This window comes from Aquarana catesbeiana, linkage group LG11 (genome assembly GCF_042186555.1).
Source record: "Aquarana catesbeiana isolate 2022-GZ linkage group LG11, ASM4218655v1, whole genome shotgun sequence".
NCBI lineage: Eukaryota > Metazoa > Chordata > Amphibia > Anura > Ranidae > Aquarana > Aquarana catesbeiana.
In genome coordinates, this window is record NC_133334.1 from 7,626,383 (window position 1) to 7,646,284 (window position 19,902).

Sequence of the window (19,902 nt, forward strand, 5' to 3'; positions counted from 1 at the left end):
CAACTCCAGTCCTCAAGGCACACCAACAGGTCATGTTTTCAGGATTTCCCTCAGATTAAACAGCTGTGGTAATTACTAAGGCAGTGAAACTGATCAAATCACCTGTGCAAAATGGGGAATGGATTTGAGAAACACTGATCTAAGGAATGACGGGGCTGGCGGGGGGGTGACCCTGCAAAACCATGGATAATGCAGTAATGTGCAACCTTCAACATAGCTGTACCTGAGCAGATTGACTGCCGCCCCCCCCCCCCTTCCCCCATGATGCCAATGGGAGATAGATAGATAGATAGATAGATAGATAGATAGATAGATAGATAGATAGATAGATAGATAGATAGATAGATAGATAGATAGATACTGCCTAGAAGGTCCTTGTTCAGGCACTTCCTGTTATAGGGTGACAACACCATGTCCCTGTTTTCCAGTTGGGCTTCTGTGTTGTCATCCTATCACATGGGCTTCTATTGGATTTTATTAACACAAAGGCAATTGTTTATGATACACAGGGCCTAGAACAAACTGAATAATTAAGTTGGGGTTGACATCCAAGCTGATATGGAACAATATATCATATTTAATATATATAATATAAAGATAGAATGCATATAATGAATAAGCTGATCCATGCTCTCAGGTCACCACATACTGTACAGGTAGAACATATAATACTTACTGTTCCTCTTTAGCCGTGCTTCTGCTAGCAATAAACGGGAGGACCTCTTTGTTTGATCTTCCCACCTCCAGATGGTTCTTGTCCAGATTTATCACACACTGACAAAGGAACCACATTTATTACTAATAGTAAGGGAACATAAAGCCTTCTTACTCAAGGCACTAGATAAGGACATTTTATAGGGGTCAGTAAAAGGTTGATCACGATTTACCTGGTGGCTGAGGTCATGTGACAGGTAGATTGCAACCCCCGCTGTGCCAGGCAACATCTCCTGAACCTGCCAGCCACCTCTCAGACCTCAGATCAGAGCTTCAATAGGAATAATAGGGCTGGGGGAAGTCCTGGGAGAACCCTATCCTTTGAGACAACCAGGGGGGACCAGGGAGGACTTCCCTCAGTCTGCGGGGCGGCGCTACATCTGAACTCTGAAGAGTAAATTTTTGCAAAGGGAGGGGGGAATTTGTGCTGTGGGCAATTTTAGTTGTTCCTGACCTCTACACTGTGCATTACACACTACTAACCTCTGAACTGTGTGTTATGCCGTGTACACACGAGCGGACTTTTCGACGGCTGAACTCCGAAGGACTTTTCGACGGACTTTCGGCGGGGTTCCGACCAAACGGACTTGCCAACACACGATCACACCAAAGTCCGTCTGATTTTTTAACAGCAAAGGTCAGATGAAGCCCACACACGATCGAATTGTCCAACGGATTCGTTCCATCGGACCTTTGCTGTCGAAAAGTCTGGTCGTGTGTACACTCATTACACACTACTAACCTCTGAACTGTGTGTTACATACTACTGACCTCTGCGCTCTGCATTATATTCTACTGACCTCTGAAATGCATATTACATACTACCAACCTCTGCACCCTGCATTCCAAACTACTGATCTCTTCACTCTGCATTACATACTTAGATCTCTGAACACTGCATTACTTACTGCTGACCCTTGCACACTACATTACTTACTCCTGATGCCTACATTCTATTTTATATACCATGACTGACCTCTGATCTCTGCATTACATACTACTGATCTCTAGCCTCTGCATTCTGAATTACTTATCCCTGACCTCTGCACTCTGCACAATATAATCTTGACTTCTGCTCCCTGCTTTACATACCACCAACCCTTGAACTCTGCATTACTTTCTGACCTCTGCACCTCGCATTACATACTACTGACCCCTGCACTCTGCATCACATCCTTCTGATATTTGAATTCTGTGTTACTTACTACAGACCCCTGCACTACACATTACATACTGCTGACCCCTGCACTCTTCATTACATACAGTACTACTGAACTCTGAACTCTGTGTCACTTTCTAATAATCTCTAAACTCTGTGTTACTTACTACAGACCCCTGCACTACGCATTACATACTGCTGATCCCTGCACTACGCATTACATACTGCTGACCCCTGCACTACGCATTACATTCCACTGACCCCTGCACTACGCATTACATAATGCTGACCCCTGCACTTCGCATTACATACCGCTGACCCCTGCACTACGCATTACATACCGCTGACCCCTACACCCTGCATTACATACAGTACTACTGAACTCTGTTACTTTCTAATAAACTCTGAACTCTGTGTTACTTACTACTGACCCCTGAACCCTTTAGACCTTCCTTATTTCCTATTGGAGCGTTGTCCTTAAAAATTAGAATAGGTGTCTCATAATAGTCGGTATATGACTGTATTTGTCTAGTTAGTTTTACTACGCTTAGAAACAAATGAGCAACACGGGAAAGGTTTTCATAGTTATAATGACAACACATAGGGCTGTGCAATGTATTGTGTAATTCAGTAATGGTACCAGAGGCTCCGTACATTAGATTCAGCCCTGGAGAAGGTTAAGCGCCCTAGACATTGTGTATAAGATCATTTATATTAGACAGGGCACCACAGAGAGCTATGTATATTAATCAGGGTGCCAGTGTTAGTGATGTATATTAGACACGGCACCAGGGACATCTATGTACTGTATATCCACCACATTACCAGGTAAGTCTCAGATAAGGCTCAGGATATTGGACATGTATACATAGTACAAGATAAGGCTCGGCATATTATATTCCTATATTTTATGGCTTTAGTACAGAACTGTAAACAATAAAAAGGCCTCAGGCGTCTGCAGTATTTGTTTAGGTACACTGACCACCTCATGTGCTGTCCCCCATCCTCCAGATATGGACCATGGTGACCTCCAGATATGGACCATGGTGACCTCCAGATATGGACCATGGTGACCTTCAGATATGAACTACGGTGACCTCTAGATATGGACCATGGTGACCTCTAGATATAGACCATGGTGACCTCTAGATATGGACCATGGTGACCTTCAGATATGGACCATGGTGGCCTGCAGATATAGACCATGGTGACCTCTAGATATGGACCATGGTGACCTCTAGATATGGACCATGGTGACCTTCAGATATGGACCATGGTGGCCCCCAGATATGGACCATGGTGGCCCCCAGATATGGACCATGGTGGCCTCCAGATATTGACCATGGTGGCCTCCAGATATGGACCATGGTGATCACCAGATATGGATCATGGTGACCACCAGATATGGATCATGGTGACCACCAGATATGGACCATGGTGATCTCCAGATATGGACCATGGTGATCTCCAGATATGGACCATGGTGACCTCTAGCTATGGATCATGGTGACCTCTAGCTATGGATCATGGTGACCTCTAGCTATGGATCATGGTGACCTCCAGATATGGACCATTATGACCTCTAGATATGGACCATAGTGACCTCTAGATATTTGTGGTTAGTACAGAACTGTAGATGTCTTACCTTCAGATGCCGCAAAGCCTGGAGACCCAGAAAGGCGATACGCTCGTTGTCATCTGGGGGGAGGAGGTCAGAAAGGTGTATTTAGTTTTTATTCCAGAGCTTACAATCTTCCTGACCCAATGCTCAGTACCACTTTACCCACCCCCTCATTTATAGAAGCCATCACTATACATGGATTTATGGTATTTCATTTGGAATTGCAAAGACAAAGAATTGCGGTATTTAAGGGAATATTACAGGGGTGGATGACATCGATCATAAGAACCTCCTTTTCTTCATTATTACATCTTAGATTTTAGATTCAATTTCTTCTGCTTTTGGTAAATTGTTTGTGGTCAGTACGAAGAGGTGATTATAGAAACATAGAAACAATCTGCTCTTAGCACATTAAGTGTACCTATCACCAATTACAGCGATCTGACTTGTAGTTGAGACTATAGATCTAGCCCACACACTCCCTTTTTGTAAAAGACAGGTACTCTTAATCTCCCCTGCTCATACACCCACACAAGATGCAAAAAAAAACCCAAAAAACGAATTTCCATCAGAACTTTTGTGAAAGAATTGACTTGGCAAACATTGAAATACCACCCAAAAATAGCATTGTTTTTTGTTCTAACACACTCCAGTACAACCTATTGGTGGGAACAGACTTTACAAAAAAGTCTCATGGAAAAGGGATCTAAAATGTCCCTATTTCATAATAAACGGATAGTCCAGATCAGCCTCTCTCAATAAGTGTTCCATAGAACCCAAAGATTCCTCCAGAGGTTTCTAGGGGATCCTTGATCAATAAGCAATTTCTGCCGCTCAGATAAATTATGACTAACACTAATACCCCTTTTTAACTATACTGGTCTCTAACAACTAGAGTATGGAACTTTCTTCCTAATGATCACCAGTGTACTAGGTTGGAACTTCTCTACTGATCACCAATGTAAGGAACATTCTTCAGAATGACCACCAGTGTAAGGAACAAACTTCATAATGACCACCAATGTAAGAAACATTCTTCATAATGACCACAGGTGTAAGGAACATTCTTTCCAATGGCCGATAACGTACAAGACATTCTTCATAATGGCCACCAATGTTAGGAACATTCTTTCTAATGACCACCAGTATAAGGAACATTCTTTCCAATGGCCACCAATGTACAGAACATTCTTTATAATGGCTACTAGTATAAGGAACATTCTTTCCAATGGTCGCCAACATACAGAACATTCTTCATAATGGCCACCAGTGTAAGGAAAATTCTTTCCATTGGCCACCTATGTACAGAACAGTCTTCATAATGGCCACCAATGTAAGGAATATTCTTTATAATGACCACCAGTATGAGGAATATTCTTTCCAATGGCCACCAATGTACAGAACATTCTTTATAATGGCTACTAGTATAAGGAACATTCTTTCCAATGGTCGCCATCATACAGAACATTCTTCATAATGGCCACCAGTGTAAGGAAAATTCTTTCCATTGGCCACCTATGTACAGAAAAGTCTTCATAATGGCCACCAATGTAAGGAATATTCTTTATAATGACCACCAGTATGAGGAACATTCTTTCCAATGGCCTCCAATGTTCAAAACATTCTTCATAATGGCCACCAGTATGAGGAACATTCTTTCCAATGGCCTCCAATGTACAGAACATTCTTCATAATGGCCACCAGTATGAGGAACATTCTTTCCAATGGCCTCCAATGTGCAGAACATTTTTCATAGTGACCACCATTGTACAGAACATTATTCATAAGGGCCACCAGTATAAGGAACATTCTTTCCAATGGCCTCCCATTTACAGAACTTTTTTCATAATGGCCACCAGTGTAAGGCACATTCTTCATAATAGCAACCAGTGTAAGGAACATTCTTTCCAAAGACCACCAGGGTAAGAACCAGTCTTCACATGGACCACCACTGTGAGGAACATTCTTGCGAATGATCATCATGTAAGAAACATTCTTCAAAATTGCCACCAGTATAAGGAACATTCTTTCCAATGGCTTCCAATGTACAGAACTTTCTTCACAATGGCAACCAGTGTAAGGAATATTCTTTCCAAAGACCACCAGGGTAAGAACCATTCTTCACATGGACCACCACTGTGAGGAATATTCTTCCGAATGATCACCATGTAAGACACTTTTATACTGACCACCAAAATGAGGGAGTACTATAGCATTTTTTTTCTGGCCATTATTTTTATTTTGTATCATGAATTGTAGATAGAAAAATTATTCACAGGGGTTCTTCAGAGCTGAACATTTTTTAGGGGTTCCTCCATGTGAAACAGATTGAGAGAGGCTGGTCCAGATTCTCCCAAACGCCATTCCAGTCTGAATAATGTACTTCCCCATTGTGTATCAATGACAGGTACCCTTTAAACTCTGACACTAACCTATGACGACTGCGCTGGACTCCACAGCAATGTTGCCCAGTGTGACCGGCATGTGGTCTATCTGTCCGAGGATCTTCATGTTATATGGCAGATTGATGCTGTCCTCTTCATTCTTGTAGAACCTGAAATGTTCCTTCAGTCTACAGAAACAGGAAGAAGAAGATTATATAACACTGCAGAGAAAGCCATCAATCCCATAATTCCTGCACCACCCTTTCAATTCTTGGCTGTGTTCACAAATGTCTGACGCACATCAGCCCTTGCGGCAGTCTTTCATCTCGTGACATGATTCTCTACAAACTTGACAATTGACAACAACATTGACATCTGATCACTGGGAGAGTGAGGACTGAAGAAATGCTTCCTCATGCCTGCAGCAGACTGATTACATCATCTCAGCCTTAGCAAAGTCACTGACTGGAGCTCAAGAAAGTTTTTTTAGTACTACTTTTCTGAAAAATTATACTTTTTCTGTATACTGTGATACCTCTCTATCTCCCGTCTGATCAATGTTTATAAACAATGTTACTTTGTATCTCTCGTCTGATCAATGTTTATAAACAATGTTACTTTGTATCTCTCTATCTCCCGTCTGATCAATGTTTATAAACATTATTACTTTGTATCTCTCTATCTTCCGTCTGATCAATGTTTATAAACAATGTTACTTTGTATCTCTCTATCTCCCGTCTGATCAATGTTTATAAATATTATTACTTTGTATCTCTCTATCTTCCGTCTGATCAATGTTTATAAACATTATTACTTTGTATCTCTCTATCGCCTGTCTGATCAATGTTTATAAACAATGTTACTTTGTATCTCTCTATTTCCTGTCTGATCAATGCTTATTAACAATGTTACTTTGTATCTCTCTATCTCCTGTCTGATCAATGTTTATAAACAATGTTACTTTGTATCTCTCGTCTGATCAATGTTTATAAACAATGTTACTTTGTATCTCTCTATCGTCTGTCTGAACAATGTTTATAAAAAATGTTACTTTGTATCTCTCTATTTCCTGTCTGATCAATGTTTATAAACAATGTTACTTTGTATCTCTCGTCTGATCAATGTTTATAAACAATGTTACTTTGTATCTCTCTATCGTCTGTCTGAACAATGTTTATAAAAAATGTTACTTTGTATCTCTCTATCTCCCGTCTGATCAATGTTTATAAACATTATTACTTTGTATCTCTCTATCTTCCGTCTGATCAATGTTTATAAACATTATTACTTTGTATCTCTCTATCGCCTGTCTGATCAATGTTTATAAACAATGTTACTTTGTATCTCTCTATCGTCTGTCTGAACAATGTTTATAAAAAATGTTACTTTGTATCTCTCTATTTCCTGTCTGATCAATGTTTATAAACAATGTTACTTTGTATCTCTCGTCTGATCAATGTTTATAAACAATGTTACTTTGTATCTCTCTATCGTCTGTCTGAACAATGTTTATAAAAAATGTTACTTTGTATCTCTCTATCTCCCGTCTGATCAATGTTTATAAACATTATTACTTTGTATCTCTCTATCTTCCGTCTGATCAATGTTTATAAACATTATTACTTTGTATCTCTCTATCTCCTGTCTGATCAATGTTTATAAACAATGTTACTTTGTATCTCTCTATTTCCTGTCTGATCAATGCTTATTAACAATGTTACTTTGTAACGCTCTATTTCCTGTCTGAACAATGTTTATAAACAGTGTAACTTTGTATCTCTCTATTTCCTGTCTGATCAATGTTTATAAACAATGTTACTTTGTATCTCTCTCTCTCATCTGATTAATGTTTATAAACAATGTTACTTTGTATCTCTCTAGTGCCTGTCTGAACAATGTTTATAAAAAATGTTACTTTGTATCTCTCTATCTCCTGCCTGATCAATGTTTATAAACAATAATAAGGGGTTGTAAAGCCAGAAGGTTTTTTATCTTAATGCATTATATAAAAAGCCTTCTGTGTGCAGCAGCCCCCCTAACACTTACCTGAGGTCCCTCTCTGTCCAGCGATGTCCACGAGCGTCTCAGCCATCCGAGATTCTCCCTTCTGACTGGCTGAGATACAGCAGTGGCGCCATTGGCTGCCTCTGCTGTCAATCAAAATCAGCTAGCCAATCAGAAGAGAGAGGGGGGTGAGACCAGTTTGGGGCTGAATGGACTCGGCTTGGGTGACCACATAGCAAGCTGGTTCTGGAAGACGCTTTTAATTGACACTTGCGTGGTCATGCCACGCTGTACCCAAATAAAATGTCATTTTTCTCCCACAAATAGAGCTTTCTTTTGGTGGTATTTGATCACCACGGCATTTTTTTTTTACTATAAGACCCCTTTCACACTGGAGGCGTTTTTCAGGTGCTACAGGGCTAAAAATAGCGCCTGAAAAAAGCCTCAGCTGCAAACCCAGTGTGAAAGTCTGAGTGCTTCTACACTGGGGCGCTGCGCTGGCAGGGCGTCACAAAAAGTCCTGCCAGCAGCTTCTTTGCAGCGGTGGAGGAGCGGTGAATACACTGCTCCCCCTACCGCTCTTCCACCGCCCCTGCCCATTGAAAACAATGGGGCAGCGCCGCCATACCGCCGGCAAAGCACCGCTGCAGCGGTGTTTTGCCGGCGGATTGAACCCCTTTTCGGCCGCTAGCGGGGGGTTAAAACCACCCCGCTAGCGGCCGAATAGCACCGCTAAAACGGCGATTATTTAAAATAAGGATGTAGTTTGCGGTGACTGATATACAGAGAGATAGCTAGTTATACAATCTGTAGATCAAATGTTGCTACCAAAAATATGGAACAGCAAACAAATCAGGAAAAATTATTTTTAGGTTCAACTTCACAATCAAAATTTAAGAAATGAGCCCTGAAATGAATGCCCACTGTAGTCCCCCTTTAAGCCGATGCCAGTGTGCCTGTGACACTGAGGGACGGGCACAATAATCCGGGCGGAAAGATTAAAAAAAGACACAGATATAATCGTCATGTCACCAGCCGCCGCTGAGCCGCTGTAATCTGGATTCTTTGTATTGTTGGGTAAAAACGTTCTGCCCCGGCATATTAACGAGTCTGCCAATTGTGCGCTGACCTCATTCTGCCAGGCGTGCGGCGCGGCTCAGCATAAATTACCGAATCGCAGCGTGCGGCGGATATTCTGGTGAATCCGGCTGCCCGCCAGACCCGTCATGATAACATTCCATCGGCTTCCTTCCCGCCGCTTTGGAACTTTCAGGAAAACGACGACGTGGCGCCACAATGTAGCTGGTGTGGCCGTCGCATTCGCTGCCATGCCATCTGCCTGGTATCATTTTTTTTTTGTAACCTTCTGCCATAATGTAACAACTTGAAAATAAAATATTATAAGAAAAGTTATAAAAAAAACACTTGCATCTCCCCACCAGCCCCCCTTTTCAGTCTTCCGACTCCTCTACTGGGTTGAAATGGCTTCCTCTGATTTTACTGCACACTGTGAGCTTCTCACAATGTGCATTAGAAGCTGCAGACAGTCAGACAGAGCCCCACCCTCATTTCCTGGCTGGAGGACGTCCAGCATCATCTAGTCCAGGGGACTCCGAGGTCCCTTTTCTAGCCATTATCTGGTTCTTGAGGCACTATTCCTCCCACTAACAACTACTATAGGGCACTATTTCTTCTCGTGATACCAATGATGGTGTACTATTCCTCCCACTAATCCCAATGATGGGGCAGTGCTCCTGCTGACCATCAACCCTGCCGCCATGTTTCTTTCTCACTGATGCTGGGCACAGGACATTTTCTACCCCCACTGGCCGCAATCCGCCCCCCTAAAGTTTGAAAGACAGTAAACCGGCCCCTTGTTTAAAACGTTTGGCAACCCCCTGATCTAGCTTATGGCTGTTCAACCTGTGGCCCTCCAGCTGTTTTGCGGAACTACAAGTCCCATCATGTCTCAGCCTTCGGGAGTCATGTTTGTGTAGCACCCTGATGTTTAGGAAGGGTTGCTATCAAATTTAGTTGCCAGGCGATATTTGCCGTGGCCAATTGTTAGGAGGTCACTTGATTTTGCCCTAATTCTGGAATTGCTGCACTTCTCTCTCCTGTCACTAGGTGGCCGGGTATCTGGTGACATTAGATAAGACAAGGGCATAGCAAGGACAGATTAGGAATGAATGGGCGGTCTCAGCCAATGGGCAGGGATTTTCTTGGGTCCCTTGGCCTGCTGGGAGAACCTATTTATTTGGGTGGAGTCAGGTGATCTGGGTTCTGTGTCACCTGGATGGCTGTCTGGGTGGACATGCGTTGTGCTGCCCCGGGCTGCTAGGCCAGGAACCTAAGGCCTATCCACTTACCTGTTCCTGTTAATCTTGCATTACACCCACCATGCCTTGTAACCCCCTCTACACAGAAGGATGTCAGCTCTCCCTAACACTGGAGGTCACCATTAGGCCTAAGGAGGCCTGGGACTTTGCTACATTTGTAACTGTCTGCCTTGCAACTAGCCCTTTTCCTCCACAGGCTAACCATCATTAGCCCCGCCACTTTAATTCCTTGGCTATCAGTTCTTTCAATCATGGAGGCTCATGTGGGCATTACCTATGCAGGGCCGCTGAAAAGGCAGTACAACTGCCCCTGTTGCACTGGGCCCAGGTCTCATCAGCTAAATGGGGGGGGGTCCTGTTAATGAGCTAATGAGGCCTGAGCCCAGTACAACAGGGGCAGCTTTATTGTTCATTTCTGCCTAAATGAATAAATTCATTTTACTAGACCACACCCCCTCTCCTCCTTGCTTACCTGGGCACAAATTACTTTTCCCTGGGCCCCATATCACATCAACAGAGGGGTCCAGGAGGTGGGAGCAGAGAAGAAACTTTTTTTTTGGGATGGGGCATAGGCTGATAAAGTCAGTGACGCTGTTTGGCTGCACCTCGGGGGGGGGGGTGTTGTAGGTGGGGATGGGCGGGGCCCCTCAGGAATGCTATAAGGGGCCCCGTGATTTCTAACAGCAGCCCTGTACCTATGCAAACGCAGCCTACTTAGGAACACCCACTCCTCAAGACCGATCTCTGGCCATCAAAGCATTTTGATATGGCTCTTGAGAAGAGTACTGAGGCCGGGGTGCTGGGATGTTTTCAGGAAACGATGTACAGCCCCCTGATGGCCCCTCCCACCAGCCAAGATCTGCCTGAAGAAATAATTCCGGACGGCTGCACTTCCAAAAATCCTTTTTTCGAAGCTTCATATGACAAGTGGTTGACAGATGGAGCAGGGGACAAAGAGGTAGACGTAGTGGTTGACAGATGGAGCAGGGGACAAAGAGGTAGACGTAGTGGTTGACAGATGGAGCAGGGGACAAAGAGGTAGACGTAGTGGTTGACAGATGGAGCAGGGGACAAAGAGGTAGACGTAGTAGTTGACAGATGGAGCAGGGGACAAAGAGGTAGACGTAGTGGTTGACAGATGGAGCAGGGGACAAAGAGGTAGACGTAGTGGTTGACAGATGGAGCAGGGGACAAAGAGGTAGATGTAGTGGTTGACAGATGGAGCAGGGGACAAAGAGGTAGACGTAGTGGTTGACAGATGGAGCAGGGGACAAAGAGGTAGACGTAGTGGTTGACAGATGGAGCAGGGGAAAAAGAGGTAGATGCGCTTCACGCAAATGTTAGCGCTTAATCATTACCAAGATCTGCCTGCATTGCATAGAGAGGCCCAGAGAACCAGTGATGACACCACTGGGCATAAAATAAGGTATGTAATGATATAAGAAATATAAAAAAAATAATAAAAATATCATTGTCTATGACTATGAGGCCAGCATTGGCCGTACTCACCCCAATCTGTCCAGACAGACGGAGGATATGACGTTGTGCTGACAAGAGGTGTCAATCTTGACTTTGATCTCCTTCCCTTCGCACTGCAAGATGCAAATGACAACAATGAAGCTGAGGCATTACATCTATGTATGTGTGTCTCATATTCATCCATTTATAAATGTAAAACACCCCTCACCCACTGCCCCCCCCCCCCCCCCCATAATAATTTCCACCCATCTCCCCACACCTCTGCTGCACTGACATTACACATGCTGTATGCTACCTCCTGCTGTTTATATTGCAAGAGCCATACCTGGCCCCAGACATAGAGGGCGTAGTCCTCCTCGCTCCTCCGGGGCGTGGCTCCCTTCCCATGGCTCTGTTTGTTGCTTTGAGCTGAGTGGTCACTTTTCGGGGTCCACGTCGTTCGGCTGCTCCTCAGCTTTGTTAAGTTGCTGTCCAGCAGTCGTCGTTGAAGGACGTTATGCGGTTGCTAAAAGCGAAAGAAAAAAAGCGAGAAGAAACATTTAAATTGGATTTCAGGAAGGACAAATATTTTGCCGTTCTTTTTTCTCATATGTCCCATTTCTTGTTATATTATGGGGTGTATTTAAAAAGTTTCCATTGCTGCTCCTCCAGAGAAGCTGCTGCTACATTCATTGAGTGCAAATGGGGCAAAATCTCTCTGTTCCCTTTCTATTTCCTCTACAAGTCGAATACTATTCTTCATAAAAGTGGAGTGGTCAAGGGAAATACCGCACTATGGCCAGTAGATGGTGCTGAGGATCATAGGAAATAAGTATGATCCTTAGCTCCATCTAGTGGCCTTAATGTGGTATTTTCCTGAACCACTCTATTTTTTATGAATGAACCACATTCAACCTGTAGATGTACAGTACCTGGTCTATAAACCAGAGGCTCTGGATGGACAGTTGGATAAATGGTTCTATATTTAGGATGTATCCGGTCTATAAACCAGAGGCTCTGGATGGACAGTTGGATAAATGGTTCTATATTTAGGATGTATCCAGTCTATAAACCAGAGGCTCTGGATGGACAGTTGGATAAATGGTTCTATATTTAGGATGCATCCAGTCTATAAATCAGTGGCTCTGGATGGACAGTTGGATAAATGGTTCTATATTTAGGATGTATCTAGTCTATAAACCAGAGGCTCTGGATCGACAGTTGGATAAATGTTTCTATATTTAGGATGTATCCGGTCTATAAACCAGAGGCTCTGGATGGACAGTTGAATAAATGACTCTATATTTAGGATGTATCCGGTCTATAAACCAGAGGGTCTGGATGGACAGTTGTATAAATGGTTCTATATTTAGGATTTATCCAGTCTATGAACCAGAGGCACTGGATGGACAGTTCTATAAATGCTTCTATATTTAGGATGTATCCAGTCTATAAACCAGAGGCTCTGGATGGACAGTTGAATAAATGACTCTATATTTAGGATGTATCCGGTCTATAAACCAGAGGCTCTGGATGGACAGTTGGATAAATGGTTCTATATTTAGGATGTATCCGGTCTATAAACCAGAGGCTCTGGGTGGACAGTTGGATAAATGGTTCTATATTTAGGATGTATCCGCTCTATAAACCAGAGGATCTGGATAGACAGTTGGATAAACGGTTCTATATTTAGGATGTATCCGGTCTATAAACCAGAGACTCTGGATGGACAGTTGGATAAATGGTTCTATATTTAGGATGTATCCGGTCTATAAACCAGAGGCTCGGGATGGACAGTTGGATAAATGGTTCTATATTTAGGATGTATCTGGTCTATAAACCAGAGGCTCTGGATGGACAGTTGGATAAATGGTTCTATATTTAGGATGTATCCGGTCTATAAAGCAGCGTTTTATATTTACATTGGATGTATCTGATCAATCTAAGAAGTAACAATGTATCAGTGAAGATCTTTCTGGTTGATTATTTTGGGATTTCCCTTCTCTCTGGTAGAAAGTCTTTAGAACATGCAGTGGACGCTCGTCTCCTCCCCCACCTCCAAGTCATTTGATGTAGATATGAAGGAAAAGCACTGAAGGCAATTACCATGAACATTTGTGGCGTTGGCGACCCGTTTGCAGCTCGCAGATTACAGTGAAGAATTTTCTTTTTTCTTTGGAGATCTGCCAGTTTGAATCAGCAGTTCCCATCCCCCGAGAGGGATGACAGATTTCACATGGAGCATGAAAGTGACTTTCTGACTATATGAGAGTGTCATATCTGATTAACCTGCAGAACTCTGCGAGGACTTCTGAAAAACGCCCACCGCCACCGTGAAATATTCCTGGAATAACGGGCCTCATTTATATAAACCGATTTAAAAAAATAGAATATGTAAACCCCCAACAATGAACTTCATTTATTTGCTCCATTGTCTGTTGAATTATAAATCCCACATTTTGGATTGTCTCCAGAACAGGAATTGAGAGGAAATCTTCCAACGGGGACACTAGTTCTGGTGACAACGAGGGATTCCCTCACTTTGGAAGGATTTCCGCTCGTTTCCTGTTTCGGTCTTTGGGGCAGGAAGTGAAGGGAAATCTTCCAAATGGGAACCACATCGGAGGGAAGAGACACGCACCTTTTAAAACAGCACACAGGAACAGAGCTGAGGCTGTCAATCGCAGGCTGTGTGCTGGAGATCCCTCCCCTGTCAATTTTTATCTCTTGGTGTCAGGAAAATAGTGAGAAGTGATTCATGCTGATAGCAGAGGAACAAAGTAGCAGACAGAAATGACACTTAGTGCTCTGGATTGAGACAAGTACACACTATAGAGGGATATGCTTTGTTCATATTTAATGTCTGAGGTTTACAACCACTTTACTGTGCAAATACTTGTCACCTTCGTCCAACTATTTTTTTTTTTTTTTTTTAATATATAGAACACTAAGCGTTGCCCTTTCTACCAATGAGATTCAACCTGTCTTCCTCCCATTGCTGCTCAGGGAATGAAGGCAGATGCCTGATTCACAGCCATGAATAAGGGGGTACCACCGGGCCTCCTGTAGGGGGTCCGGGCACACAGGGGGGTGCAGACAGCAGGGGGATCAGTGCAGCGGGACAGGAGGACAATTACATAATGATGCACTGTGTCTGTGTCTCTCCCTCTAGCAGCTGAAAGCTGGTGGGAGGGAGACGGGGAGAAGCCATCTTTCAGCTGCTGGAGAGAGAGACACAGACACCGTGCATCATTCTGTAATTGTCCTTCCACCTCACCTCCCCGATCCCCCTCCCTCTGATTATCCCTGTGTGCCCGGGCCCCCCCCCCCCCTTGCCCCCCTCACCCCCTTCCCTCAATGGTGCCAGCTTTCCTCTCCCTCTGAGTGCTGTAGGTACAAGGGGCAGATGGAGAGCGGGGGAAGGATCCAGGAAATATGTAATTTACCAGCCCCTTCCTTTTGAGAACTGGACACAGTGAGCAATCGGTAACCATCGCTCGTGTGTCCATTCATAACTGCGCATAGTAAACTTTGTTTACTATGCTTCAGTTTATGAATGAACAGGACCCTCTGTGTCCTGTACATTCATCTTCAGTGCAGTGAGGCCACAGGGAAAGGAAATGAAGAATCGGTGTCATCAGTTCTTTTCTCTGTCTCAAAGGTGAGATACCCCCCTGCCCCCCTCCCCCCACCACAAGAGAATACCCCATCCAGGTTGTGGCTTCAGCGGTTTCCCCCCTGCATCTCCTCACGTGTCCCAACAGTCGCTTCAACTCCCGGCCAATTGGGTCTTAGGACTCCCGGCCAATTGGGTCTTAGGACTCCCGGCCAATTGGGTCTTAGGACTCCCGGCCAATTGGGTCTTGGCTGGGAGGAGAAGCAGGCAGACATTAGAGAATATTAATTTTCTATTGTCACACAAGAGGGTGGGGTCAGGGCGCAGTGCTCTGCGTCCTGAGCCCACCCTTTTTAAAGCCAATTAAAGCCTCAGGCGCTTCAAAAAAAAAAAAAAGCCCCCATTGAAATCCATGCGTCCGGGTGCCCTGCATGTAGATTAGGGGCCGGGCGCATGGATTAGGGGGGCGGTGCCTCTGCGCCCTTTATGAACAGCCGCCACTGGGCACCATATTGGGCTGCCAGCTCCTCTGCTCTGTCTAGAGATGTGCACAACTGAAAAATGTGTTTCCTTTTGGATTCATTCGTTAAGTAAATCATAATTTCATTATGTCATATTCGTTATGTTGGAACAATTCGTCTGCGGAATTTGTTTTGTATATTCGATGTTCCGAATCGATTGGTATTTTGGGAAGTGATGTCAGGAGATTGGCTACATTCATTTTAACGCGTTAATTTCACGAGCGGCCCTTCCGTTAAGGACGCACGGGCGCAGCCTCCCCCGTCCATCTCCGCCTTCCCTATCCATGCGTCCGGCCCCTTTAAGGACGCCGGACGAATGGATTCCAATGGGGGGGAGGGTTTTTTTTTTTGAAGCACCGATTAGAGCCAGAGGCTCTAATAGGCTTCAAAATAGTGTGGGCTCGGGGCGCAAAGCATTGCACTATGAGCCCACCCAGGTGTGTTACAACAGCGAATGAATATTCCCTATTGAAACACTGATCCTACTCCTGGCTAATCAGGAAGCAGGTTTTGACACCCGTCACCCGATTGGCTGAAAGGTTAGGCGATCCTATTGGACACCTAGGAGGAGGGGAGGAGCCGCACGCGGGAAGCCGCCATAGAGGAGAAGACATGGCACGCTGCCCACCCCCCGCCACCCGCCTAGATGGGGTAAGTGCCAGACCAACCGGCAAGCAGCGCTTTCCCCGACTTGTTCATTTCCCGACTTAGTTGGGGTAGGTGGAACACTTTGGTGGGGGTGGGTCAGCCACGCCTCTTGACCATTGACCTCTGGGGACGTGCCTGCTGACCTTTGACCTTTGGAGGAGGTCCCTATTCCAATCCCTGAGTCCTAACCTTGTTCTTCAAGGGTTAACCCTAACCCCCTAACCCTAACCCTAAGTTCTAACCCCAACTGACCTTTGACCTATGAACTTTAACCCTAACTCTAAGTGCATCTCCCCAAAAGAAAACACCAGCCGCCACTGGTTAATTCATTATTTCGGGAGGTTACTTACGTATTCCCTGCTAGTCCAACCCACAAAGAGAAATGGAATGAGCTGATTGGACGATATGGACTGGAGTTGTGTGTATCCAAAAGTAATGAATAGAACTAATTTCATTTTGGATTTGTTAGTCGAGGACTCTGATGGCTCCTCCTCCAATTTCAGATTTGAATAAATTTGTTACTATTGGGATACGGAGAATCGGATACATCCGAAGAACAAAAATTTTGTCCGAATTTCGATTCGTAAGGAAACAAATCGCACATCTCCGGCGCTGTCACTGGCGGGCGATTAGCCGCGTCTAGGAAAACGTTTCCCTCCTTACAAGTTATTTCTTCCCGCCATCTGTAATCCTCATCTAATCTCCATATTGAGATGTCGGCGGTTCCACATTCAGCCACTTCCCCTGCAGGTTCCGCATTCCTCGGACTTTCCGCAGGTTAAGCACGTAGTCATGCGCTGGTTAAGCTGGTTCAAATCCCGCCATGGAGATTCATTTAATTAAATTGGCGCAGCGCGGTCCTGGCGATGTATACGGGGCTCCTTGGGAAGGTCTGCAGTTTTGTATTCATTAGTCCACCATTACATTTATTTCTTATACAATCAGAGTTAGTATCCAAATGTGACTTGCTATCAGCTTCTTGCAGAAGAACTCAGACTGGGGGGACTGTCCAAAAAAATAAAAATACTGACCCTGACCTTTGACCTTGACCTTTACCCAGATACTGACCTAGATCAAACCTTCATCTAGTTATTATTTTTAAAATTATTATTATTTATTTTTTTATTATTATTTATTTATTTATTTTTTACACACACTTTTTTTTTTCTCGAGGACAGAGAGAGATATGATGTATCTCTCTCCTCCATTTACAGAGAGAGAAAACATGGGGGGGGGGGCCTGTCTTCACAGTGACTGATCACTGCCATAGCCAATCAGAGGCCATCACCGCGATCAGGTGACCAGGAATCAGAAGTTCCTGGTCCCGGTCGTTAGTACAGGGCCCGGGGCTCTAGGCGAGACCCCCCCCCCCCCCCCCCGGTCTCTGTACTGAGAGCGCGCCGCATGCACCCACGGGCAGAGCCCAGTCCAGTGGGACCGCATATTTGTGTACACTCGGTGCCAAAGGGTTTAATAAATCATTTCCCCAAGGAGCACAGGGGGCACTTTTGGACTGCAGCATTGTCAGTCTGTGGGGGGGGGGAGTGTTAGATGGATTACCAGATTTACATACAAACTCCAGATCGTTTTTTATATATATATATATATATATATATATATATATATATATATATATATATAAAGATTTGGCTGCTCAATGACCAAGGCCATTTTTTGCGATTCGGCACCGCGTCGCTTTAACTGATAATTGCGCGGTCGTGCAACGTTGTACCCAAAATAGAGCTTTCTTTTGATGATATTTGATCACCTCTGCAGTTTTTATTTTTTGTGCTATAAACAAAAAAAAAGTGACAAATTTGAAAAAAAAAAAAACACGATATTTTGTACTTTTTGCTATAATAAGTATCCTCAATTTTTTATTTTTAAAAAAAGCTAATTTTGTCCTCAGTTTAGGCCGATATGTATTCTTCTACATATTTTTGGCAAAAAAAAATAGCAATAAGCGTATATTGATTGGTGTGCGCAAAAGTTATAACGTCTACAAAATAGGGGATAGATTTATGGCATTTTTATTGTTAATTTTTTTTTTTTTTTACTAGTAATGGTGGCGATCTGCGATTTTTATCGGGACTGCGACATTGCGCCGGACAGATCGGACACTTTTGACACACTTTTTGGACAAGTGACAATTATACAGCTATCAGTGCTGTAAAAATGCACTTATTACTGTATAAATGTCACTGGCAGGGAAGGGGTTAACACTAGGGGGCGATCAAGGGGTTAAATGTGTTCCCGAGTGTGTGTTTTAACTGTAGGGGGGAGGGGACTGACTAGAGGAGATGACAGATCATTGTTCCTAGCTATTAGGAACTCACCATCTCTCTCTCTTCTCCTCACTTGAACAAGCTCTAATAGGCTTCAAAATAGGGTGAGCTCGGGGCGCAGAGCATTGCGCTCACAGTCCACCCAGGTGTGTTAGAATAGCGAATGAATATTTGCTATTCTAACACTGATCCTCCTCCCCGCCAATCAGGAAGTGGGCCTGAGACCCGTCATCCGATTGGCTGAAAGGATAGGCGATCCTTTTGGATGCCTAGGAGGAGGGGAGGAGAGGCACATCCGCCGTAATGGAGGAAAGGGACACAGGAGCCACTGCCCGATGCCTAATGCCTATTGCCTGATGCCCGCTGCTTGATGCCTGATGTTCAATGCCTGCTGCCCGATGCCTGCTGCCCAATGCCTGCTGCCTGATGCTCGCTGCTTGATGCCTGCTGCCTGATGTCCAATGCCAGCTGCCCGCTGCTCGATGCCTGATGCTCGCTGCTTGATGCCTGTTGCCTGATGCCCAATGCTCGGTGCCCGATGCCTGCTGCTTGATGCTCGCTGCTTGATGCCTGTTGCCTGATGCCCAATGCCCACTGCTCGGTGCCCGATGCCTGCTGCCTGCTGCTCACTGCTTGATGCCTGATGCTCGCTGCTTGATGCCTGCTGCCCGATGCCGAATGCCCGCTGCTCGGTGCCCGATAGCTGCTGCCTGATGCTCGCTACTTGATGTCTGCTGCCAGATGCCTGCTGCTCTATGCCTGCTGCGCGATGTCTGATGTCTGCTGCCTGATGCCTTCTGCCCAATGCCCGTTGCTGCCCAATGCCTGTTGCCCCATGCTCGCCGTTTGATGCCTGCTGCCTATTGCCTGCCCCCCGATGCTCGCTGTTTGATGCCTGCTGCCTGATGCTCGGTGCTTGCTGCCGGCTGCCTAGATGGGGTAAGTGCCGACCGACCGGCAGATGGGGGGGTGGGGGGGTGGTTGTTTGCCTCCCCCCAAAAAAAAAACACCAGCCGCCACTGCACTTCACTGGGGATATGGAAGGGTTAAGTTGCAAATCTTTAGCAAAACGATAAGGATCTTTATTTTCAGCCACATGACTGTCATTTTCAATTCCCGTTGGACTCAAATAACTGAAAATAACTGTCACTTT

At 44.6% G+C, this 19,902-nt stretch overlaps 1 protein-coding gene across 1 annotated transcript in view; it reads right to left on the reverse strand.

The window, feature by feature from the left end:
* NRIP3 (nuclear receptor interacting protein 3) overlaps nucleotides 1-19,902 on the reverse strand; it is a 50,690-nt gene that overhangs the window by 3,562 nt on the left and 27,226 nt on the right. The window contains exons 2-6 of the mRNA XM_073603980.1: nucleotides 12,026-12,205; nucleotides 11,731-11,813; nucleotides 5,927-6,066; nucleotides 3,519-3,571; nucleotides 677-774 (exon numbers count right to left, since the gene is read on the reverse strand). Of these exons, the coding sequence (XP_073460081.1) occupies nucleotides 677-774; nucleotides 3,519-3,571; nucleotides 5,927-6,066; nucleotides 11,731-11,813; nucleotides 12,026-12,205 (554 nt within the window). The remainder of the gene's footprint in view (nucleotides 1-676; nucleotides 775-3,518; nucleotides 3,572-5,926; nucleotides 6,067-11,730; nucleotides 11,814-12,025; nucleotides 12,206-19,902) is intronic.